This window comes from Cornus florida, unplaced genomic scaffold, assembly GCF_030987335.1.
Source record: "Cornus florida cultivar Cherokee Brave unplaced genomic scaffold, ASM3098733v1 CherokeeBrave_3.0.0_Hap2_Chr10, whole genome shotgun sequence".
Classification (NCBI taxonomy): domain Eukaryota; kingdom Viridiplantae; phylum Streptophyta; class Magnoliopsida; order Cornales; family Cornaceae; genus Cornus; species Cornus florida.
This window is the reverse complement of record NW_026775580.1, coordinates 42,390,988-42,418,265: the sequence shown is the minus strand read 5'-3', so window position 1 is coordinate 42,418,265 and position 27,278 is coordinate 42,390,988. Positions and strand designations below refer to the sequence as shown.

The following is a 27,278-nucleotide window of genomic DNA, read 5'->3' as shown; positions in this document are numbered from 1 at the left end:
GATTTTGGGCCTAAGTGGCTCAGACTACTTAACCATGGCTTGAACCCATACTGTGACGGCCCTAGTTTTTCAAGCCAGTGCGTCCTGTGATAAACCGAAGATTGACCCGATAACGGATCCGAATGCAGAAACAAAAACAGAAAACAAGACTCTAAGAAGTCAAAGTGACCTTCCATGATGTCGTAGAACTTAATGAGAACTGATGCGGAAGCAAAAGATCGAAAATATGACAAATAAGCCCCTATGGGAAAAATGATAATTTTTAAAAAATATGAATTCGGGTGCCACCGAGCACACCGCTGGAAAGACAATGAAAAACTAATCAAGATGGACTCAAGAATCACATGATTCAGAGTTCGGACAAAGGAGAAACGGTATGACGAAGAAAAATGAGCACTCAAGGCTAAAAGGGTAAACTGATAATTTTTCAGGAAGATCCGGGTGCAATCGAGCACACCGTTGGAAAAACAGCGAAAAATTAGTCAAGTTCAAAAAAAAGTTCACTCGATGTGGAGTCCGGATGATGGAGAATGAGAGAAAACAAGAATCGACGTTACGGCGTCAAGACGAGCACCCCATGAACATCCCCACAAGCATCCTGACATGCTAGGGGAAGAAAAAAGGCTCAGCCAGAACTGAGAATCGAAACGAGGTCCGAAACGACTTTTTCTGGAAAAAAAACACGAAGAAAAAACCTCATCTAAAATCGAATTTTCTACCCGACTGTGTGAAAGAAAACGAAAAAAACTCACTGTGAAATACCTAAAATACCCCTAGATCAGAAGAGGTCAAGAGGGCCAAATAGAACTGCTACAGTAACTACCCACATCTAAGAGCAGAAACGGGCTATCAAACGAATTTTTCTGAAAAAACACGAAGAAGAAACCCCTCCCAAAATCAAATTTTCTACCCGGCTCCGTGAGATAAAATGAAAAAAACACACTATTAAATGGCCAAAATGCCCCTAGATCAGTAAGGGCTTAAAAACTAAAAAAATGCAACTTTGCACTAAGTATGCATTTGACCCTAAATGTATTTCTAGGTTGAAATGAATGTGCATGCAAGTGTAATAAATAATTCTAAATGCGTGGGAATGATCCGAGGCTCCCGAGAAGTCCCGACTCAAAATCCGACCCCCTCGACGGCTAAAAATGATAAAAATGAAAAAGAAATGGGAAATTTGAAAACCAAAATTAACAAATGATTTTAAATTACCATTTGACCCTTGGACACACTCCAAACATGATTGATGAGACTCTATGAAAGAATAAAAATGGAATTCCCACACCCGATGCAAACATGGTGAAGCAATGACTTGTCATTTTTCAATATTTTTATAACATTTCATGAAATCAAGAATTACATAAGATACAATATAAATGTTATTGGCCTCCGGCTTTATCTCACACAAGTCAAATACATCGTAAAAGGTGTACTTATGTACACATTACATATATGGAATCAAAGATACAAGTTTAGACATATAAGGCTACAAAATGACATTTCATGCTAACATTTGCATGAAATGGAAACTTAAAAGTTACAAGTCATCTAAAGTATGATGAGTATCATGAACCGAGTCTTCATACCTGAAACAAATCCCCAGTAACTTCTGGGTGAGTAACATAAAGCTACGCGTAGGAAATGAGCATGCATTGACCTAGCATTTTACAAAATTATCACCTTGAGGTTGAATAAGTCAAAGGGGCTCATGCCACCTAACGTCTATGTCAAGATGAGACTCAGGAAGCATCCTAAGCTACCTTAAATCATTTCTAACATAAATCACATCATTCATGCAATTTAACAACATGAAAGCATGTTATACAAAGCAACAACATATAGATTCTCAAAGTCCTCAACTTGAAATCTAAAACACAAAAACAACTAAATTGGATCATGCCACCTAACGTCTATGTTCTAAATGAATCTATGGGATCGTTCCTAAGCTACATTTGAACATCAAAACACAAATCACAATATCGATGCAATTTAACCAACATTGGAACTTCTAATACAACGCATAAAGCATGATTTCTCAAAGTTAACTTCTTGAAACTCAAAATGGGAAATCAATTGAGGAACAATAAGTTACATCATCTAGTTATCAACTTGAAATGAAAAGTGAAATCAAACAAGGTAGATACTTGGATATCACGCCAGATCAGACCGATACCATAGTTATTTTAGGGTTACTAGCCCATGGGTAACCTCCCTATGTGCGCACTAGACTATAGAGGGACAATCCCTCATACTAGAACCATGTCCTAGCCGTAGTCAAACAACGACATCCCCAAGTTTTCAAAATCAACAAGTTGTGCAATAACGTATATATCAACATGTATATACAAGATAATCAACTATCTACCACGCACAACCAAATTTGGAAACACATACAATACATGCTCCACGTCCACAACTACAATGGCATGACAAATATTGAATCTTCAGTGTGTGATTCGTTACACGCTATAACAATGTTACTCAATATTGGAAACATAAACTCATAAATCTAAATATAACAACAATGTTATCCAATGCTCAAAATGTCACTAAGTGAATGTACAACAAGTCCAAGTCCATGATTTAAACATAGAAACAACTTCCAAAACACAAATAAATCCATGGAGCAATTACATAGAATTTAATTAAATAAAAAATAATTAAATTCTCTAGATTCCAAATCAATTCTAAATAATCTCAAATTAATATATGTTGACGGATATAGCATGGTCATCACATATATCACATCAAACAACCAATTTAGTGATTAAAACACTTAGAATAAAATTAATTAAACTAATTAATTAATTTCCTCTAGATTTTTAAACAACTCCAAATGCTCTCAATTTAACATATGTTAAAGAATTCACCTAGGCCTACTTTAATATCACATTACAAGTTGATTTCATGCTTGATACAATTATATGAATTAATCTTTCCCAAAAGAAAAATATTAAATAAAAGTTGTTATTCTTATTCAAATAATCCAAATTTAATATATGTCAACAACTATACCAAGGCCTAAATTTCTAGCATGCCACAATTTAATTCTAAGTTGAATATCTTAATGAGAATTAAATTTTAAACATAGAAAATAATTAAATTAAATTCTAGATTATGAACAAAAGCATGCATACAAGTTGTATAAACATCAATAGTATGCAAGACAACAAAAATATAAACTATAACATCCCCTACCTCCATTTGAGATAAAAATCTCAAATCCCCACAGAAAGAAAAATGTTCCGAATCTGAGGATACTCCTAGGTTATGTCGGAGACAACATGGTGAACATTAAACTTCAAATAGGACATACCAAAATCCAAACTTGACCTCAAACCCGAATTCAAAAAATGGCCAAAAATGGATTCTAATAAGGGGGAAAGACGTGCGTAGTCAAAACAAACATAAAATACAAAGGCACTACGACTTTTTAACAAAGGGAAGAAGCTCAAAAGAAGAGAGAAGGTGGCAGCCCCTTGGCTGCCATGGAATCCAGCCAAGAGAGGGAAGAAGAAGGTGAAAAAGTGATTTTTCACTTTAAGGCATTCTATTTGTAGTAAAACCCTAAAAGTGCCCCGCCGGGTCCGGAAAAATGGAATTCGCGCAGACGCGCTCAAATGGAAAAACTCCGTGAACAAAAAAGAACCAAAATGAGAAAAGATGAATAACGGAAGAAACGACATCAAAAATCGAGTCCCGAGTAAAGAGATATGCCCCTAACAAGTTCGGCGCAACCGGGGCTAGAAACCCTACAATTGAGGGAAAACGACCAGAAGGCAATTCTAAGAGTACACGACTCGACAAAAAGTAAAAATAAATCCTGTACAAGGATTCGGGCTCAAAACGAGACATTTTTGCAATAACTTTCCTTAATTGCACAATAGCCCCTCCAAAAAGTAAAAACTGCACTAATGACCCAAATGAAAATATCTTCCCAAAATATTTTCTTAAAAACCCCTGAAATAAAATATTTTCAAAAGATATTTACGAAAAACACCCCAAGAAAAGAAAAAGTTCTGAAAAACTATGCATCTATGTCCCTATAGACACCGGGAGTAACCAAAGTACTTTACTGCAAAAGTAAAGATACGTATTTCGTGAAAACCACTTAGAATGAAGATACGTGAAGTCAAAAACCAACTTCGAACACAAAAAGTGAGGTTATACAAACAAAGTGACAAACAGGGAAAAGACAAAATGGGAAAAAAGACGAAAAGTGAATAGTATTAAAAAAAATAAAAATGTGAAAATGACGCGATCCTCAAAGGAAGTTGTCAATTCAAATAAAAGAGTCTGGGGAATCATTCCAGAGCACCCGAGACGACACTAAGTGACGAGAAACTGAACTCAGAAAGGAAAAGATCAGCGGAAAAAATATATATATATATATTCGTAAAAATCTGAGAAAAGGGAAAGGAAGGAAAATGACCGGGTCATTACACATACCCACTTAGGTTGGGTTCATCTTAAGAGAAGGAATGAATAATCAATTGCCTTTCTTAAATGGCAACCAAAGGTGGGTATTTCTAGAGAAACTGGTGCCACTTGGTTAATGGACGTGTCCCTTTACTCGCATCCCTTCTACCAAAATTTGTTTAAACTACCCTTCACACATCTATTCACTTTGGGTGTGGCTATTTACTTTGGGTGTGGTTCATATTGAACAGACATAAATTTGGGTTGCACCTCTTCTTCTCACAACCCTTTATAGCACATTTTAAGTGCAATGCATCCCTTAACAATACGGTAAGTTCCATTCACATATTCCAACAAAAAATTTGAGGTGTACAGTTTGGTATCAGAGCCTAGGCTAAGAATCACCTGGCTAAGAGAAGTGATAGTAGGAAAGTGAGTATATAGTTATACAAATTATCTGATCTCTTACCATGCTCCAGTTTAAAGTACTATTACTTGTGAGGCTTATTATTAATATTCTTTACTAAAAATAGCATATCAAAAGCTGGAATAGGCAGAGGACGCCCTGTTAGAGGCGGAGGTTAGGGAGGCTCCGGTCATGGTGGTGTTGGCCATGACAATGTTTGGTTAGAGGATGCACCTCATGCGCTGAATCCGATGATTGGATTTATCAGAGATATATGCAAATTGGGAGCTGTTGAATTTGTCAGACCTACCGATTCACTTGATGCTGAGAATTGGATTGAAGATATGGAGAAATATTTTGAGATGATGGACTGCATTAAGGTACAAAAGAGGAAAATTGGTACTTTTCTCTTATCTGGTGAGGCGCGTCAGTGGTGCAGTCAGAGAGCAAGATTGTTGGGGACATTGTAGCTATGACATGGGACAATTTTAAAACTCGGTTCAATGACAAATACTTTTCACTAGCGGTGAAGGACAAGAAGGCAACTGAGTTCATACAGTTGGAGCATAATAGTGATATGTTAGTTAGTGAGTACGAGAGAAAGTTATTTAGGAAAAAAAAAAAGAGTATGAGAGAAAGTTTACAGAACTATCCTCATATTGCGAATGAGTTACACAAGGTCAGAAAGTTCGAGCGAGGGTTGATCTCTCATGTGAAGAAGTTTGTGGTTGGTCATAGTTATGACACATATGCTAAAGTTGTGGAATGTGCCATGGCAATAGAGGAGAATAATAACATTATCTTTCATAAAGAGAAGGAACGTAAGGAAAAATAAAAAAGTAAGGGGGCTAGCAGCTCTTAACAAAATCAGAGGGCAGCAACAGCAGACTCAGAGAAACTGGTAAGGTCAGTCTTGGCAAAGAGGCAGACAAGATTGAGAAGCAGGGAAACGTCAGAGAAGGTGATCAATCCACAGCTTTAGTACCGGCCATACCTCATGATGCACAACCACATCCGTTCATCTAGTATTATTACAATTGTTGTGAGCAAGGACATATGGCTCGTAATTGTCCCAAGCCTCGCAAGGATGACAAAGGTCAGGCACTACAGCATCACAGAGGTGTAAGGGTTTATGCAGTTGTTCTAGATAGGAAACAGGACCGTGCACCACCAGCAGTGGAAGGTACACTTACTATTTATAGCAGTATCGTTAAAGTACTATTTTATTCAGGTTCTTTATATTATTTTATTGTACTATCATTTGTGGACACACTGGGACTTGAACCTGAACAAATAAGTAATGCCCTATCTATTAAAACTCCACTCGAAAGCACAATGACACTTGATAGAATATGTCGTACTTGTCCTGTTACAATTGGGGAGTTGGAGTATCCTATTGATTTGATAGTATTACGGATGAGGGACTTTAGCGCTATTTTGGGTATGGATTGGTTGGCTAGATATCATGCTCAGCTAGACTATCATCAGAGGATTATTGTACTCTCAATTTCGAGACAGTTACCTTCTTAGTATAAATGTTGGGAGTTCGAGGGCATGACTATGGGATTTCTTGCCCACATTAAGGTGGTTGAGCAACGCATGACTATAGAGCAGTTACATACAGTGTTAGAGTATGTAAATGTGTTTCAGGATATTCCAAGTTTGCCTCATTCCCGGTATTTCACCTATCTCTAGGGCACCCTACAGAATGATGCCAGTTAAATTGAGCGAGTTAAAGAAACAGACTCAAGAGTTGCAAGGTCGTGGGTTTATTTGACCTAGCAAATCACCTTGAGGATCACCTATTTTGTTTGTCAAGAAGAAAGATGGGTCGCTCCGTTTATGTGCTGACTACCGTGAGTTGAATAGGGTTACTATTAAGAACAAGTATCCATTACCACGCATTGATGATTTGTTTGATCAGCTCAGAGGGGCGCAGTTGTTCTTTAAGATTGACTTGAGGACTGGTTACCACCAGTTGAGGATTAAGGAGGAGGATATTCCTAAGGCTGCCTTCAGGACTCGTTATGGCCTCTATGAGTTCTTAGTCATGCCTTTTGGGTTGACTAACGCTCCAGCAGCTTTTATGAATTTGTTGAACCGAATGTTTCGACCTTACTCAGATCAGTTTGTTGTGGTGTTTGTTGATGACATTCTGATATATTCCAAGACTAAGGAGGAGCATGAGAGACACTTGAGCATTACACTTTAGACTCTGCGTGAGCATCAGCTCTATGACAAGTTTGAGAAGTGTGACTTTTGACAAGAGCAGATTCAATTTTTGGGGCATGTAATCTCTAAGGATGGAGTTTCAATGGATTATGCCATGGTGGAGGCTGTGATGAGTTGGAAATGGCCTACTATTGTCACGGAGATTCGTAGCTTCTTGGGACTGGCTAGATATTAAAGGTGCTTCATTGAGGGTTTCTCCAAGATTGGTACACCTTTAACCTATTTGACTCAAAATGATTTGAAGTTTTTTTGGGACCACTACTATGAGCAAGCATTTGAGGAGCTGAAGACGAGATTGAATTCAGCACCAGTTCTTACTATTCCTGTCAGTGGTGAGAGATTTGTTATCTACACAGATGCATCACATCAGGGACTTAGCTGTGTTTTGCTGCAAAATGGTAAGGTGGTAGCGTATGCCTCTAGGCAACTTAAGCCACATGAGCAAAATTACTTTACGCATGACTTGTAGTTGGCGGCAGTGGTTTTTGCATTGAAGGTATGGTGGCATTACTTGTATGGTGAGAAATTTGAGTTATTCTCTTATCATAAAAGCCTCAAGTAGCTCTACACTCAGAAGGAGTTGAATATGAGGCAACGGAAGTGGATAGAGATGATAAAGGATTTTGATATAACCCTTCAGTATCATCCTGGGAAGGCGAATGTGGTAGCAGATGCCTTGAGTCGAAAACCGAAATGATTAGTTGCCTTTATGATGATTCAGGAGTGGATGATGTTAGAGGCATTGACAAAGTCCTCTATTATGCTGAGTTATTAAAGTACAAGGGTTCTTCTTTGTAGGATCATTCATGCTCAGACTCAGGATGACAGGATACAGGCCAAAGCAATTAAGGCTGCCAATGATGAGGGTAATGTTGACTGGACATGTGGAGGTGATGGTGGTATGAGATTTCGAGGTAAGCTATGTGTCCCAGACTTAGCAAACCTAAATAGAGATATTTTAGAGAAGGCACACCACTCTAAGGATACAGTGTATGCAGGTGGCACTAAGATGTATCATGATCTTAAGAGGCAATTCTGGTGGGAAGACATGAAACATAATATGGCAGAGTTTGTGTCTAGATGTATCACTTGTCAGCAAGTGAAGGCTGAGCACCAGAGACCAGCAGGACTACTACAGCCTTTGCCGTGCCTGAGTGGAAATGGGAGCATATGATGATGGATTTTGTTGTGGTGTTACCAAGATCGATACATAACCATAATACAGTGTGGGTAATAGTGGACCGATTGACTAAATCAGCTCATTTTCTACCCATTCGAGCTACTGATATCGTAAAGGATTTGTGTAAGATCTACATCAGAGAGATAGTTAAGCTCCATGGAGTGCCAACGTCTATTGTTTCGTTTTACATCTCGTTTTTGGAGTAGTTTTTATGAAGCTTTTGGTACTCCTTTGAGTTTGAGTATTGTTTTTCATTCTCAGATCGATGGCCAGTCCGAGAGAGTTATTCAGGTGTTAGAGGATATGCTTCATGCTTGTGTGTTAGATTTTTGGGGCAGTTGGGAGGATCACATTCCACTAATTGAGTTCGCTTATAATAACAGCTATCAGGCTAGTATCGACATGGCACCATATGAGACACTTTATGGTAGACCTTGTCGTTAACTTATATGTTGGGCTGAGGTTGGTGATGGTAGTTTTTTAGGGCCAGAGTTGGTATAAGAGACTACGTAGAAGGTTGTTATCATTCGAGATCGACTTCGTACAGCTCAGAGTCGACAAAAGAGTTATGCAGATCGACGCCACTGAGCTTTGGAATTTGGTGTAGGAGACTTTGTGTTCTTGAAAGTCTCATCAAGGAAGGGGGTTACGAGATTCGATAGGAGGAAAGGGAAGCTAGTTCCTCGATTCATCAGACCTTTTAAGACCACAGAGAGGATTGGGGAAGTGGCGTATAGATTGGATTTACCACCTAGACTATCAGCTATTCATGTTGTTTCCAATGTCTCTATGTTAAGGAGGTGCTTGAGGGACGAGACTCAGGCCATTGACTGCACAGAGGTTTAATTGTGCCTTAATACAACTTATGTTGAGACGCCTGTTCGCATTATTAACCGTATGGTGAAACAATTGAGGCAGGCAGAGATACCTCTAGTGAAGGTGCAGTGGAATCATCAGGACGAGAGAAATGCTAATTGGGAGCTAGAGTTAGAAATGAAGGAAAAGTACCCACATCTCTTCGAATAAGGTATGCAAATTTTGAGGACGAAATTTCTTTTTAGGCGGGTAGGATGTAAAACCCTTAACTTTCGTATATTATATTATATTATTTATTATTTAGTATTTGAATGATATATTAGAGATAATTGAGTTTTTAAAAGTTAAATTTTAAAAAGGAATCCTAGACTATCTCAACTCTCAGTTATAATTATCCTTTTATAGCCCACGTTGTATCAGTTCTAGGGGTATAGTATTTCGTAAAAAAAAAAAAAGAAAAGAAATATATCGAGAGAGAGAGAGAGAGAGAAGAAGAAGTGGAAATCTGATATTGTGTCTTTCTGTAGTAGCCAATAGAAGGGACGGCGACCAAAAATTCGTGTAGAAAGGAAGAATTAGCTATTTTTCCAGGTAAGTTAATGAGTGGTCGCCATTTATTCCGGTTAAGGCTCCCTATGCATTGGTGACGATCTATTAGTGTGTATATATATGTACGATTATATAGCTATTGAATGAGTTTTAGTTAGAGATAAATTGTTTATCGGTTCTTTGATTTGGGTCGTAATAGAAAAGGCTTGCTCGTGAGTTTAATCCACACTTTATTATCATTTTTCAAGTCCTCGTCAGTTCCAGTTTTAGGGTTGTGTTCGTGTTGTTGATCAAAGACAGTCTTCATTATTCTACTGGATTTTTCGATGTAGGATATTATCTTATCTATTTATTCATTAGACGTAGACAATATTTATTATTTCAATTATGAAATTATTTAAGGGTACTTAATTTATGAATTCTCGAGTTGTAAATGTTAGAGGTTTATTTAGTTATTAATTTTTATTGGAGGATTTATTATCAGTTGATTATTTTTTAAATTAGATTTCCATTCAGCGTTTTATTATTTATTCTTATTTATCATTTTGTATTTCGTATTTGTTTATCATTAATTATTTGATATATCCCGGTTTTCAGTGCGAACCTGATCAATCCGCGCTTGAAAATTGGGGGTATCACCTAATCTTTATTCCTTTTCCTATCACCATCTATATACGTTTATATATATACGTATATATGTATATACCTTTCTCTTAGATGATTCTTTTCCGTTTTTATTTTCTTTTATAAAAGTTATATACAATGAAACTGTTTTTTTTTTTTTCAATTATATACAACCAACTTTTTTTTTTTCCCACCTTTAACTAAAAATAAATATAAAAAAAATAAAAAAAAAAAACCTTCTTTTTCCCCACTTTCTGAAACTTTTATCTAATAATTTGGATTCATTGGGGGCAGTGTGTGCTATGTAATAAAGGAAATTGAAAGAAACTGGAAAATAAAAGAAAAAGGAAAGAATCTATGAAGCACGGATACGGACACGGGATACAGGTACGACACAGACACGGCGGGGATACGGCTATATATATATATATATAATTATTTATTCAAAATCTATAATTCATTATCTAAGCATTTAAGAACCAAGCAAATAATTTATCACTTAAAAGTCATAAGTTCAATAACCAAAAATCTACAATATATGCATCTTTCATCATTGGCCATAAAACTACAACAAATAACAAGACTAATTTTAATAATTTTATCTCTGTTATAACTTATAACTAATGAACTGATGCATTTATTTTCAAAGAACCACATATAATTTGAGTCTACAATACAGTCTCAAATATTTAAATTAGGATTCTTGAAGCTCACTTTATTTAGACATATCCCTCAAATTCAAATGTAGTGTTCATATATCACATCACATTTTAACACAAAAATCTAAATGCACCATTAGAATAACAACCACCATCTGAAAAAGGGTGTTTAAAATCATATATATTTTTTTAAAGGAAATTTAAAAATGACAATGCAAAGAAATATGACTGATTGGCAAACAGTGACCACAGAACAACATATTCCACCCAACCCTTAAAAAAAGAAAAAAGAAAAAAATAAAGGTAAGAAATATGGCCAATTTCTCTTGTCTGGAACTTTGTCTGTAGAAAATCCATAACAAAGGTGAAGGGACCCTTAAAAAAATCTTGTTCATGTACGTAGAGAGTAACAGAGATCTAATTGAAGAAGAGGAGAGATGAAGTGAGAGAAAAGAAACCTACTTGGTGGAGTCGCTGTAGTAGACACCGGAGAGACGAAAAATTTGGTGAAGAGTTGCTGTCGCTGAGCTTGTAGTCGCATCTGGGAGAGGAATCGCCTTGGGCAATCGGCGAAGGAACATAGGATTTGGGAATTTTGGGTCTAGGGCACAGAAGACAGAACATATATCGGTGTTTAGAATTTTACTGTGTAGTCTTTAGTATAATAGTATTAGTATGTAATTGTTTTATATTTTTTTAAAATTTTATTTTTTACTTCTAAAATTAGTAAATTACATTAGGTACCTATTTATCTTTAAAAAAATTACAAAATAAACTCCGTCGTGTTCGTGCCATGTCCGCTGTGTGTTCTAGCCGTGTTCAATAAAAAATAATTTATGGACACTTCGCAGAAGTGTCGGACAAGTGTCCAAGTTTCGGACACGGGTGTCAGTGTTCGAAAAATGTTCGACATTGGTATGGGATCCCTGGAAAGAGTGTCCGTGCTTTATAGGAAAGAATCCATAATGAGAAGATTCCTTGTGTATATATATAAAAACGTAAGAGGGATAACGAGAGGAAAAGGGGAAAAGAAGAAAAGGACGGATAATTTGGTCATACAAAAATACTATGTTTTAATAATTCCATAAAAGTAGAGAAAACCTAATAATTACAATGGCAGTGATTAGAAAAAATTAAATAGAGTCATAATTTTTGGGCCAACTAATTAGATTTATTTATCAAAGTGAAATAGTTATAAACATTGATGGCCTAAAGTGGAATTCCATTTTAGGCCCCACTTCAGGTTAATTTTAATAGTTTCACTTTGACAAATTAGCGCAACTAATTACCTAAATATATGTTCATGATCATAATTGTTTTATTTTTATAAATAGACTAATTATTAGTTCTGAATATTATTTTTTTAAAAATTTATTGTCATCAACACCTTAATTAAGAACTATTCCAAAATAGGATCAACACCTAATAATATCACAATTAAGAATTAATACAAACTTAATAATATCACATTTAATACAATCAACACTTAATAATGATTTGTTCTACGTTAATGAATGACGACAAATTTAACTAATTTTATTTAAGTAATTGTAGATATTATTACGAAGTTAAAATATTAATAACATCCTGATTACATTAATCCTCAAGTTATTATTATATTAAAAATATTAATAATGTCACGATGACATCTATCCACATTTATTTAAATTAATTGGAGTAATTATTTTAAAATATTTGATAATATAAATACAAGAAAAAAAGAAAAAAGAAAAAAGAAAATGTAAAATAGAAATAAAAAACAAAACCCTGAAAATATCTGCTCTATTCAGTATTGATTGCATTGCTGAAAGAAGAAACTGGCGGCCGAGCCAGACCAAAACGGTAGTACTATATCCAAATACACAATCAACGGCTAATATAAAAATCACCGTTCAATCTGACGGCTCAAACCAAAACCGCGTCATAGTAGTACTTCGCATGAATCCTTCGTCCTGAACGAAAATCTTCTCTACATCCCAAACTCAACTCCAGTCTAACGTTTCTCTCTCTGGGACTCAGATTCACTACATACAGACACATATATATACAGAGATATATATATTTATATATAAACACGCCAATTTGTGGTGTCTCTGTGCTCTATCATCTCGTATTTTAGAGAGAGAAAGAGGTAAAGAGAAATAAAGATGCAATCGAATAACGCCTCTGATCCACAACCGCCACAGAACCAACAGCCGCATGCGGCAGCGGCGGCTGGGCCACCTCCACCGCAGCAGCAGCAGCAGCAGTGGGTGGCGATGCAGTATCCGGCGGCGGCGATGGTAATGCAGCACCAGATGATGCCGCCGCCACATTACCCTCCGCACTACATGCCGTACCACCAGCATCACCTCCACCATCAATATCAAGCTCAGCAATATCAACCGCAACAAGGATCTAACGGCGAGAATAAGACGATCTGGGTCGGCGACCTCCATAATTGGATGGACGAGGATTACCTACACAACTGCTTCGCTTCCACCGGCGAGGTATACTATCACTCTTCACCCTTTCAATTCGTATATACCCACTATCATTCACATTGATAACAGTATATATCTTGGTCCTTGTATCGAAATTGCTTGGTTGTTATTCAGATTTGTCTATCTAGTGGACATTACTATGCTATTACTTGGTTAAATTTTAATTCTTGCTGTGAATATTTGTTAATTTTTACATTATTTAAACAGAGTTCAGATTTCTCAATATATTGGTCTTAGAAATAGTTGAAATAAGGGTGTTGTGTTGAGTTATACGCTTCCTTGGTATACGAATTAGATGTTTTGTGACATGCAATAACTTTGGCCTAACTTTGTGCAGTTTGTGTGAGGTGGAAAGTGTTAAAGTTTGTTGCTTTTCTTGAAAAAGACTCAGCTTTTCCAAGAATCATGATTGACAAGGACATTTTCTTGGTAGGATAAGGACATTCTTGTATGGACCAGTCGGGCCAATTTGAAGTGGTTGTGGTTGATATGGGTGTCTTACTAACTTCTCCAAATATGCCTGACTGGAATGGTTGTGCAATGTATCCCGGGTTTCGTGTTTAGATGATCTTATTGGAATGCCTAGTGCCTACAATAATGGGCTGCCTAAAGGATTTGATACAATCATGAATGATATAGTTTATGTGCAAAGCAATATGTACCACCGACATGTTTCAAATTCTAACTGTTGCACAATGTACAACGCGGCTCATGTACATGTATGATGACATTGCAAATGATGCGACTTCATCAGTTTCCATTTTTTTTTAGAAATCATCAATTTTTTTCCCCTTTCAAAATCCTATTGTTCATAGGTTATTTAGAACTGTCCTGTAACTGGTATAATTTTTTTATATGTTCTCTTGTCAATTTTATTTGCATAACATTCCTCTAGTTATGCTCCACCCACCACAAACAAAAAGAAAAGAAAAAAAGTATTGTTTTCCAGTTAATTTTTTTTAATAGTTTTGTGCTTCCAAGAATCCAGGTTTAAAAAAAAAAATTGCTAATTCTTGTCTTGTAAATTGAAGACTTCGATCAAATCATTATTTTTAATATTCAGTAGGTTATTGAATCTTTATGTATGTATAACCTGAATGTCACCTTGTGGATCAAATTGCAGTAGGATCCACTACAACGTTGAAGGTTCAATTATAATATAATTCTTGAAAACATCGAATGAGCTAAATATATTGTGGTGTTTTACCCTCTTTGTGTTTATATAATTTTCCCTTCCTAATGTGAAACCACTGGGTATTGATTGTGGAGGATACAGTCATAGACAGAGCTGAATGAGAAATCAAGCCTCATGTAACTGGCCCCCAAATAGTTGGGACAAGACCCTTTCTGAGTAGAGTTTCATTAGATGTGAAAGATGTTATCATGGTATGTTTTATTATGTAAAGACACAATCAGTTTGTGAAGCACAGATACAGACCAAGGTAGATTATTTTCTTGGAGCAGCACGGCATATCCTAAAATTAGTATTAGGATACAATGGAGAGAGAACTTTAAATCAATATTATACAAATAAAATTATTATTTTTTAAATGGATAAATATTGAAACTTTCCATCTCATATTTATCAGTAATCACAAAAGCAGTTCTAATTTATTTACCAAGATAGTGCAGTGGATATGATGACAACACATTCATAAAACAGAATAATTTATTGAAGTGATCTGAGCTCCATTCAAGTATTGCAAGTGCGTCACATGTCACAACATATCTCCTTGTTTCAGAATCATATTCCAATTTTTTTTTTTTTTTGGGACCTGTTTAATGCACCACTACATATCGTCACCTTGTATATACCAGATATTGCACGGGAGGAGTATCCGACTTTATAGGTTGTTATCAATTGATTGAAAAGGTAAAAGAATTTATAATTTGAAAAGCCTCTTGCAGTTGAATTTTGAATATTGTCAACTTGTGCTCCAAACAACAGTTTCTTCTTTCCAATATATAAAACTAGCAGATAATAATGCAAATGAAGGTTTCCCGATCTTCAGTCTTTTTCCCCTCTTTAATTGAACAAATTGATAAATATGATCTTACTTTATGAGCAATAGTAATTTAAATTCTGTTTAGATAATTACCACAATGTGCTTGTGCCATTTACATCAACATATGTTTTTATTTTTATTTTTTTATGCAGCTTACTTCCATAAAGGTTATTCGTAATAAACAGACTGGTTTGTCGGAGGGCTATGGATTTGTGGAATTCTATTCACATGGTGCAGCTGAGAAAGTTCTACAGAACTACACTGGCTGCATGATGCCTAATACAGAACAACCTTTCCGTCTGAACTGGGCTACATTTAGCATGGGTGATAAGCGTTCCAATAACGGTTCTGATCTTTCCATATTTGTAGGAGATTTAGCTTCAGATGTTACTGATAGCTTATTGCATGAAACTTTTGCTAGTAAATATCCATCTGTTAAAGCTGCTAAAGTTGTAATTGATGTCAACACCGGTCGTTCAAAAGGTTATGGTTTTGTAAGGTTTGGTGACGAGAATGAGAGATCACAGGCCATGACTGAAATGAATGGTGTGTACTGTTCAATCAGGCCCATGCGTATTGGTGCCGCAACACCGAGGAAATCATCTGGATTCCAACAGCAATATTCTTCTCCAGGTAAGCGTTAATTTTTCTTGTAAAAGAACTGTTGTTGTAAAGTGCTTTCTCCAATGAAAAAGCAAAGCTTGTTGCAATAATACATTATGTTAATTGCTTTCTAAGGACTCCATACATGGTTCACCTGAAATGGTGTCTGTAGCATATGGACAAATAAACCATGATTTTTACTAGGTATGTGTATTTCAATAGTGCATTGTCTTATTTCTACCTTGGGGTTAAAAATGTCCCCTTTTTTTTTTGTCCCTAGTCTTTTTCTCTAAGGAGGTTAGATTTAGTTGTGAATTCTTGGAAATTATGGAAGAGGTTTTAATTGTATCAGTGGCTGGAATGTAAATTTCCATGGATGATTTAGTTAGATTGATGATTTTTTATTTAGGAAAAAAAAAAAAGATTGATGATTTTTGGGCTCTCTATCCCCTTGATATTGTATAAATTCACAAGCTTCACCATTCTCATATATTATTCCAGTCACTTAGGTTTAAAGTTTTGTTTTTGTGTACGCCTTACCTTTCATTATTCTCCTGATAGTGCATTGTTGCATTGCCCAATTTTTTACATGTGCCAGCGTTGACTAACCTTTATCTAGGTACTTACAACTTAATAGTTAATGTTCTTTACCTGTATGCATGTTACTTACTATTTTTTGACCCTATGATGTGTAAATGCTTCTTATGTCTTTTACATTCTTGAATACTCTGTAGCATAGATATGTTGAACTTGAAACTACCTGCATATATTTATATGCACACAAACATGGGACATGATCAAGTTAGTCTGCTCTACTGTGCCTAATAACTTTTTGTACAACTCATTTTATCCTGCTTGTCATGCATGTCAACTATCAATTTACAAGTTAATTAAATCCAGGTTAACGTTTGGTTGATTAACTCATAATTCTATAGTAAAATATTATTCGATTCTATAGATCGACCCCAAGGCTTTGATACATCAGAATGCACAAAGCCCTAGATCTAGAGGAGGATAAATAGATCTTGTTCAGATTTTGATTATCAATAATTAATTTTAAAATCTAATACTTATATTTAATATGTAGTAATATGAATTACTTAAAGTATAGAGAGCAAAAATGAATAATCAAACAATTACACATCAAAACACTTGACTTTACATGGAAAACCCCAACCAGATTCCCAAATCTTAAAATCCCCCAGTGACCTATTGACTTAGACTTCCGCTAGACTGTCTACTTGTGCTCTTGCCGCTGTCAGCCAACGGATCTGCTTCTCACGCTATTTGCTTCTCCTTTAACACATTGATCCCATGACTAGTGACGTTCTATCAGTTGTTTGATATGTGAAACTTAATGAGGTTTTGAGATCTTTAAGTTCTAGGAATTGTATGTTTCAACACACATGAACACTCACCATTTGTATGCATACATGATGAATGAAAGTGTTAACAACCATCTACTCTAAAAGCTTAAGCTATTAGAGAGGGTGCAACTTTTAACATTTTTATCCTTCAACACATCCCCTCATGTGTGGCCTTCTTCTTGGTCCAACACGTGTTCTTCAATTTTTAATTAGGGTGACAGTGAGATTTGAACTCCAGACCTTTGGCTCTGATACCATGTTAAGCTTTTAGAGTGGGTGCAACTTTTAATATTTATATCCTTCAACAGAAAGAAACAAAATTCTAGCAAAGTTCATAGATGATGAATGAAAGAAACAAAGTTCTAGCAAAGTTCTCTTGCATACATTATAAAATTGCCTGACAAAAACATGATGCTCAATAAATGCTCTATGCTTGCATGCAATTTGTCTCTCTTGGCATGTTTCCTGTAGACTTAGGGTTTTATTTATAGAACTTGGAGGCTGACGAAGTTTAGGTTTAAAAGAGTTCAAATCGGATTTGGGAACTGCCTTTCCACAACTTTCCATTGTTTGAGGTTCAATCGATTGAATCTAGTGCCGTGAGTCTTGATTGATCCTTTCAGTGAGTCCCAAGGGATCCTTCAATTGGGTCCCCAGAGATCCTTCAATTTGTCGAACCCCCAGTCCTAGTTCTAATAGAATTGGACTTTCCAGAACAGTTTTATGTGTTTCAAAACTTGTTTTTATGGATCAAAACATGCAATTTAAATAGCCTAACATATTTAATAATATGAATGAATGCATGTAAACCCTAAATTAGTGAGTGCACAATAGTGAGAGTTGAATTTACCTTTTTGAAGCTTTGAAAACTCCGATTTGCTCTTGACGTAGGTAACTCAACTACCAAACTTAACTGAACTCAAGTTCTCAGCTACCTAATTTAACTTAACTACCTTTTAAAAGACAAGCAAAAACTATATATTTTTTCTTCTGTACCAATCTCGAAACCTTGACCTAGGATTTGGAAGTTAAGACCCAAAACCACCAACACAAAGATAGACTGGTAACAAAAACTAAAAATTGAGATTAAAGTTCAATTGATCTACATCTCAACTTGACAATGCCTCTCTCCCAAACTATTTGGGGTCAACTACATGAATCCTATTTTTCTCTTATGATTCATGTTCATATGGTCCTGACAAAAGTTTTATTCTGGCTTTTAGGCTAGGTAACACAACCATCCTTTTCCGGGCTTGGTCTGGCTGTGTAAAGATAAAGGCACTAAACATGACACGGGCAGAGTTAAATAAAATCTGTAGCCCAAGTTAAACGAGTGGTCAGAATTGAATCCATAATTCCAGTCACTCTTTTTAAATTCATTCCAGCAGTTAACCACTATGTGATAGTGATTTTTTAATATGCGACATTCAATTTAATGTTTGGATTGATAAAAGATAAATCATAGTAGTTTTTGAGAATTGTGAATAACTTATTCTTTCAGCAGGTTTAACTAGATCCTGCTCCGACACATGCACAAATGTGTGTGTATAAGTATATATCTTGTCCACATGACTTTGAATTAGTGAGATAACTAGTTTTATTGTGCATTTATTTATTTTTATTTATTATTTATTTGTTTTTATTTTCTTATTAATTTTGGTTTGAGATTTAATTGAATAATTGCATTAGTATTGTAATGCATAAAGATGTGTGTGTCTTTGTTAAATAAAAATAGAGGGGAAACAGTTGTTGATCTAATGACCAAGGATAACTCCAGTTGAGTTTATAGGAGTATTCATGTACTGTGGCACTTGTTCCTCATGGGAGGAACATATGCATGGAGCCTTGTGTATATTGTTGCCGCCTTTTCTTGTGGTGAAAAGTTATCAGCATGGCTTGCAAGTACCGTTTCTTGGTGTTGCATGGTGTCTTTCAGCATTAAAACATCATGTTGATTGGTGCGAGTACTACTATTGTAAAATGCATCAAGGTTTTTTTTTATAAAACCTCACCTGATACCAACTATGTTTGATTTGAGGTTGTCCAAATCATGATTATGCACTGTGAACAATTAGGATAAGAATTTTGTTGTTATGAAACAGAAAATTTAATAAATTATACCCCAAATGAAAAGAAATCATATATTTGTCACCTCCTTTAAAATCTGTTGGAGCCTTGGAGAAAGAAATCATATCTAGGTTCAATACTTAAGTTAAGTTTGAATTTCTTCATTTGCTTGCTGAAGGCTATGGACTTGACTACATGTTTCTCGTGTGGGTGTTCATCAAAGAGTCAGATTTATCAACTATACAAAACCTAGGACATTGAGACATGACTATGTATTTATATATATTTTTAATATTCTTTTTTTTTTTAAGCAAATGATGTTTCTGTGTGAGAGGGCATTCAAAAATGGGAACTTATTCATTTTGAAGCTGTAAAACTTGTCCTTTTGATGCTCTGATGTAACATAAGGAACATAATACTAGAATTTTATGTACAATTATTTGGTAGACTTCAATTGTTGGATATGCTTCTTAGGTGCATGTCAATCAAGACATGTTGGACGCATATCCAGTTTCTTACTTGGGTACTCACATATTTGAAAGAGTCCAAGTATGATTGGCTAAAATGATATTGGATTTTTTGTGAAGGAATATGGAATCTGAATCAGGAAAAGATTAAACCAGCTGTGGAACTTGTTTATCAACAAGGAGAAGAAATGGAATTGCATCCAACTCAACTTAACAAGCGTTAAGTTGAAATACATGGAGTTAGCTGCATGGATCCCATTGGCTCTTTGTATAGTCATAATCTTTGGTTAATCCTATGTAGCCACGTCCACTCTCCTTGCCTCCACCATTGTTATTTTTGGCCTTTATCATTTGTTGAAGCAATTTCAATTGATTTTAATAGGCCATTTAATCTGATTTAAAACCCATAAATAACATACATTTTCAAGTTCTTATCCAATCACAATAAAGAGTCCACATAGTGCGCTCAAAATGTCAAATATTCTTTTAAAATTCATCAGAAGTCCTCTTCCACCAACCATAAAGAGGTCTAAAGTAATATTGAAATCAAACCTATAACTGCATAAATCCTAAAGCTTTGTTTGGACAGAAGTTGTGTTTATTAGGTAGTATGAATTTGGATAAATTGCATTCTAACAAATTGCATTTTATTGATTTTAGGGGTGGGTTGTTTAGATGAGTATATTACTTTCAGCTTAGATAGACCTGGCGGAGGTAGTGGTTTAGCAACAATGTTTGAAGTGGGGACAGAGATGGAGGATGAGATGGTGCAATTGCCTCTTTGTTTGGCTTGGTAATTGTTGTTGTGAATGTGGCAATGGTTGTGGGGTGAAGGTGGTATTGATCTTAGTATTCTGGTGTGAAGACAAGATTTTTTTAAAGTTGGTCAATCAGTAATATTAATTTTTATGTTGTTGACAAATAAAAATAAAGAATCATTGCAAAATAAAATAATAATTTAATCAACTTCTCGCATATATTCTTAGAAATATAAAAACTGAATGTCTAAACTTTAAATTCTGGTGGTGGGAGGAACACTCTAAATGCTTTTTATTTTTTATTTTTTAAGTGATATAAATAGTATATTGACAATTTTGTGCTAACATGTAGAATATGTTCCCTTCAGTTACACTGTTACACAACTAACCAATGCTTTTTGACCAGTCAACCACATTTTGGGGTTGGCCTTGGTTGCCATTGTAGTTATTTTGGCAATTATTAGCGATTATTGTTCTTAACCTTAATTCCTTATTCTGGAGAACTCTCGTCACTTTTTGGTATTAATGAATGACCCTATCTATTTCTATACCTGAAATATTTGACTTTAGACAAGGCAATCACAAAAAATCTTAATTTATTTTTATAATATCAAATAAACCACAACTCTTTAATTTCAGTTGGGGGTCACTTAAACCCACTCTACTCGTACCTTTATTCCTAGTGGTATTTGTAGAGGAGAAAGTGTTTATAGTGGTGGCATGGTGCTGTTGCATAACTGATGGATCGATCAATGGTGGTTGTGGTGGAGTTGGTGGCTGTAGAGTGATATTATGAAGGAGAATGTGGAGTATATAATGTAGCAAGTTGCTGTCATTGGGGCAGGGAGACTGGGTTGTTCTGGTGGTGGCAATCTTTAGTGGTGGAGGCATCTTGGTGGAAGTGGAGGGATGGTTGGTTCGTTGCATTAACACATTATGGTATGATGGTTGCATTGAAGGGAGACACATTGTGAGATTGAAGTAGTGCTGGTGGCAGTTTTCTGTTGTAAGATCTTATTCCTCTTCAAGCTGACAAACTGAAATAAAATATGCCTTTACAGCTGAGGTCATTATTGCAAATTTTACTGCTTTCAGTTCAACCGTATATTTAAGGAAATAATGATTTGGATGGTTTCTGCAACCAATTTTTTTCAGATTTAAAACCACCACGTGCTTTCTTTTTGTGCATTTTATCTTGAAGATGGCTCTAGCCTCTGGCAGACGTGGAAAAATACTTGACCTTTAGTATAACAAATATCTCTTCATGATTTTATTGTTGATTCAGAATTGTTTCTTTCTGGTTTATGTCCCTTATATATAAGAACATTAAGAATTTAGTTACTCCATTTATTCTATTAAGTTGTTTACTGGTTGCTTTTGGTCTTAAATCGGCGATAGTAAATATCACAATTTTGATCACTCAAAACTTTTAACAACTTTGTTCTCTTAGAAATTATATTGTTCTCTGCAATAGTATGCCAATCAAGGCTACTGAAGGTTAAAATAATGGTTTGCAATTTGCATGCATGAAGTTCCAAGTAACAATTGCTTGTAATCTTAAATTTTTTCACTTGTCGTTTCTTTTTAAATCTAAATCTGCTTTAGTTTTGATAGGTGGGTATGTGCCAAATGGTGCCTCGGCCCAGGGCCCCCAATCTGACGGAGATTCTACAAATACAACAGTTAGTTTTCCAGCTTTTTCTTGTGTTTTAACCACCGGTGAACACCTTATATTAGGCTAATCAAGGATTGGTTTGCAGATATTTGTTGGAGGGCTTGACCCTAACGTCACCGATGAGGATCTCAGGCAGCCTTTCTCCCAGTATGGTGAGATAGTTTCTGTAAAAATTCCAGTTGGTAAAGGATGTGGGTTCGTGCAATTTGCTAACAGGTAGATTACTCCTGAAATTGTTATTAGTTACATCATCGGATGGTATGTCAATTTTTTTTGGCTTTGGCTAAATTTTTAGTTACTTTGTCAACCATTTAATTTATCTTGATAGAAATCATGCTGAGTCGGCACTGCAGAAACTGAATGGTACAGTGATTGGCAAGCAAACAGTTCGGCTTTCTTGGGGACGAAATCCAGCAAATAAACAGGCAATCATCTCTTTCCCTTCCCTGCTCTCCTCTCTCTCCCTCTAATGTATTCTTGAAGTGGGGAAAAATATCCCAAGATAAATATTTTTTAAATTATCAATGTAGAGTTTATGTTTGGGTTTCCCAAGGAAAACAAACTACAACAACAAAAAACATAGTCTTTTCCCAACTACTTTTTTTCCTAGTTGGTATTCACACACACATGCCTCCACTGAGGCTTGAACCCTTGACCTCCCTTTGGGAGGTAAGGACCTGATACCGCTAGGCCACCGACCCGTTGGTCTTTTCCTAACTACTTGGCATTGGGCTTATGTTGGGCTTCTTGAGGAGAACTATTTAAAAAATTCTTGTTTGCGAGAAATTTGTTATATAAGTTTCTTGAATATCATTATTGAACTATTTCCAAAAAGCAGCATGTATTTCATGCTTTAGAATATGATGGGAACTAGAACCGTTTTAGTGGTTGAAATTATCATGCAACAAATTTCCTCCAAACTGCAGCTTGCCATCAAACGATTCAAATCTGTCTGAAAAATTAAGTATCTTATGTTCTATGTTTGCCAGTTTTATTTTTTCCTTACTTGAAATTATCATGCAACAAATTTCCTCCAAACTGCAGCTTGGTATCAATTGATTCAAATCTGCATCTGAAATTTCCTTACTTGATGATATTTCTGGCTTTTGGCAGTTGAGAGGTGATTTTAGCAACCAGTGGAATGGCGCATATTACGGAGGACAAATTTATGATGGTTATGGATATGCTCTGCCACCACCTCACGACCCAGGCATGTACACTGCAGCAGCAGCGGCGTATGGGGCTTATCCCACGTACGGCACCCACCAACAACAAGTAAGCTGAATGGCTGTCTGTCCACAAGAACATATTTAGTTCGAGTGACAAGACATCCTTAGCAGAATAGAATGAGCTTAAGCGCTTCATTTGTCTGTAGCTTGGTTGGTTGTAGAATTTTCGTGATCCCCGCGGAACTGAATTTTGACTACATGAGGTAGCTTTTTCTAGGAATTTTATTGAACATTTGTTAAAAAGTTCGGGATTTAGCATGAAACTTCTTAATGGGAATAAATTAATTTGCTTAAAATGGTGTGATTGTGTGCTTCATAATAAATCAGAAGTGTGGTCTGGTTCTGAATGATATGATGGTTGTCATTTGATGAGGGAGTTTTTTACAGGCTCTTCTTATCATGACCAGTACATGTTATGCTCTCGGAAAAAGCTTGTATCGGATAAGAAAGTATGTGGTGATGTATCATGCTATTTTATTCCGTGCTTTTGCTTTCTGGAATTCGCATTCTATCATTGCAAATGATGCAGCTCGAGTGAATCGAGTGATGGACAATATTTATTTGATTTCAAGCAATTGACTGCATGATGTAGATTTATAGTTAATTGAAAAAGTAAACCTTATATATGTTAGAGAGATATATTTTTATGTATTTTTATATTTGTTAAGGGTAGCTTTGTATTTTGGATGGTAGGACGAACTTTTGGTGTCTGGATGAATCACGTCTACAGTGTAGCGAATGTGAATTCAAATCCCTTCCGTTGCACAAGTCTGCAACTTGAATCAGTTTAAGAATGATTTTCGTTGAATGGCATTGCATTTGTTACTTGTTTCAATGGGCACACATTTATTGCATGGTAAATTACACTAGGTTGTGTTCGACTGCAGTGTATGAAATTAAAGTCTTGGGATTGGAATTAGAATTGGTAGAATTTAGTATAAAAAAATAAAAAATAAAAAAATTTGTTTTTCTTAATTATTTTTTAAAAAAAAAATTTAAAAATTTTAATTCTATACAACCGAACACACCTTAAATCAATCTATTATCGAATCAAATTTTACAATTGGAATAGAAAACATTTGCATCTCAATAACTCGTGTGAAAAATGTAATTCATTATAAAAACATTTGCATCACAATCAACTACATATGGATGGGCATGCCTAGGTGTTGACAAAATTGAAATTTCAAATGAAGTTCAAATGATTCTGAAACTGGGTTCTAATTATTATTAATTGTTTCAAATGAGATGTTATATTTGCACTCTCATGAATCTTTTTGAAAAACGAAATGACATAAATACAGTGGTTCGATGTAACAATTTTTTCAATAAAAAATTATGGAATATAAGAAAGTATCTGAGGAGCCATTTAACCATTTCCATAAACTCCATTATTTGGTATGATTTTCAATAAATGAACTCACAACAGAAGTATTACACACGCACTCACACACACACACGTATATATATACTATATCATGTACTGTTATTTGTGTTTATACATGTGCATAAAGCATGAGTGTGTGACCATAGGAGAACGTGGTCTAAATGCTTTAGAAAAAGCTGATCCCCTTAGTTAGTGATATGTGAAGTCCATTTATAGGATGAAACGCTTATCCGACCCTTCAGAATTTTCAGACTCCAAAGAAACAGTGCTGATTCTATGCATATGATGTCCATCATTCCCGCAAAACCCCATCCACTGAATTATTATTATTTTTTTAAGTATTCTACTCCTCCCCCCCCCCAAAATTACTAAAAAAAATTCACTATTACCCCCCAAATTGTTGCCCCCCCTACCTTACATCCTGCCTCCGTCCCCGATCTCATACACAAATTGGAGAGAGATATCAGAAAGAGTAGTAGTAACCATGGTTCGCCTGCATATTGACTGGTTCGTAATATTTTTTTTTTGTTGTCCAGAAATGTGTATGTGTATCATATAGTATAGTATTACTATTTAAATATTATATAAAATATAATATATATATATATATATAATTATTATAAAACAATAATATTTATAATTCTCTAATGATATATATTATACTAAATAAAATATAATTATATTAGTATAATAATAAAACCGAACTATATATAAATAAAGAAACTTGGTAATGGGCCGAGGGTAGAATTTAATTTTATCTCCTTAAGACAGATTCGCTCCGCTATGGTGCTGACAGCCTTTGTAACGTATGTCTCTTAGGATATAAAGACCTTTCTTTCTTCGGTAACAATATTGCAAACTAGAGAAATAGCCGAACCGGCTCGATGAAATACTCTCTCTCTGAACCAGACTCAAACTCACACATTAACACTATGTGTATGCAAATAAAGGAAAAGAAAAGAAAATAGGAAAACTCAGAATTAGAAAAGAAGATTTCTGAGTTTGGTGTTATTTGCAAATGACCCAAGGGGGTATTTATAGGCATACAGGTGTCTTTTCAGTTGACTCGAACAACCACAGGACACAATGGTTCAGCTTGAACCATCACCAAAAACACCTATTCAAATGGGGTGCACTGGTTCACACCAGGTGACGCTTTGTATGCACTGATTTGGACCAAACACAACCATTCCCAAAAATAAATTAAACCCAAACGCCAAGATCAACATTCCATTTAATAAAAAACGGACCGGATTTTACAACCAAGCCCAAGCCCGAACCGAACCGGGTCGGGTCGGCAGCGACTCGCGTGTGGTAAATGGTTTGGACCCAAGCTTGCCGAGGTCCTCTTCCTCTTAAAAACTTGGGTACCCTTGGGCCCAAACCTAAATCCCAAACTTAGGCTATATATACTCCAATTGATTTCACTTTATTTTCAATGTGGAACAACAACTTCTCACATTTTGCATACCCATTTAAGCTTATCAAATACCTTACTTTAAAGCTAATTTCTCATTTACCCAGAAACGGATTTGAGAAAGTAAATATACCACATTCATCTATAGATCCACAAGAAATTCTTAGCGGGACCTATTTAAAATTTCGCCCAAAGTTTCTGTTTTGTGTGTATTTATAATTTCATACTTGAGCTAGTAATGCTTGTTAATGGTAATTCAATGATATTGTTATTGATTGCATGCCTAATATGTTAATTAGACTTGTTATTGCGATATTAGTTGATAGCCAAGGTGCTTACTTGATGTGGCAAATTTTGTAATTGTACATATAAGTGTTATATTTACTTTTGAGGTTATGTGGAGGATATCGTGAGCTTGTTTTTTTGGAAGTATGACTATGTGGATATCTATGTTGTATTAGATTTGATAAAATGCCCTCTTGATTATATAGGGTTAACTATGATCAATTATTGCCTATGTTGTTGTCACTGAATTCATGAACATGCCATGATAGCATTGGACTTTAAGACCAGATTCGTCTGGAAAGCATGAGCTTATGTGCGCTTGTGAAGTGAAATTTAGATATATATATATATATATATATATATATATATATATATATGTTTATCTTGTGAAATTGGATGATGATTTTAGGATATTCTCGGGGATTATTGTACAGTTTAATCCATGACAGCAAGGGCTTAGCACTCGTAGGGTGAGCTCAGGCTCCCCAACTTTATTATAGTGGTCACTTGGTTAGTTATATGCGGGTTAGTAGCCCGAAAATAATTATTTTATTGGGTAGTTACCTGCGGTCCGATTACAAAAATAACTAACTTTTATCGATTTATGCAATGTGTATGACTGAGGGTGCGTGTGTATCGACATATC

General features: G+C 35.4%; 1 protein-coding gene and 1 long non-coding RNA gene across 3 annotated transcripts; one reads left to right on the top strand and one right to left on the bottom strand.

The window, feature by feature from the left end:
- Nucleotides 1-1,321: 1,321 nt before the first annotated feature.
- Nucleotides 1,322-11,607, bottom strand: LOC132279491 (uncharacterized). Its single transcript, XR_009471328.1, has 2 exons — nt 11,351-11,607; nt 1,322-1,589 (listed from the first exon to the last, which is right to left on the bottom strand). It is a non-coding gene; the product is annotated as an uncharacterized LOC132279491 (long non-coding RNA).
- Nucleotides 11,608-12,691: 1,084 nt separating this feature from the next.
- Nucleotides 12,692-23,839, top strand: LOC132279490 (polyadenylate-binding protein RBP47-like). Of its 2 annotated transcripts, none has more exons than XM_059781477.1 (6): nt 12,692-13,377; nt 15,530-16,010; nt 22,245-22,321; nt 22,400-22,530; nt 22,643-22,739; nt 23,428-23,839. In XM_059781477.1, exons 1-6 carry the CDS (start codon nt 13,036-13,038, stop codon nt 23,596-23,598), a joined length of 1,299 nt encoding a protein of 432 aa, XP_059637460.1. In that variant the 5' UTR covers nt 12,692-13,035; the 3' UTR covers nt 23,599-23,839. The 2 variants fall into 2 exon arrangements, with proteins under 2 accessions (XP_059637460.1, XP_059637461.1); XM_059781478.1 differs by having other exon boundaries at nt 12,693-13,377; nt 22,254-22,321.
- Nucleotides 23,840-27,278: the final 3,439 nt, after the last annotated feature.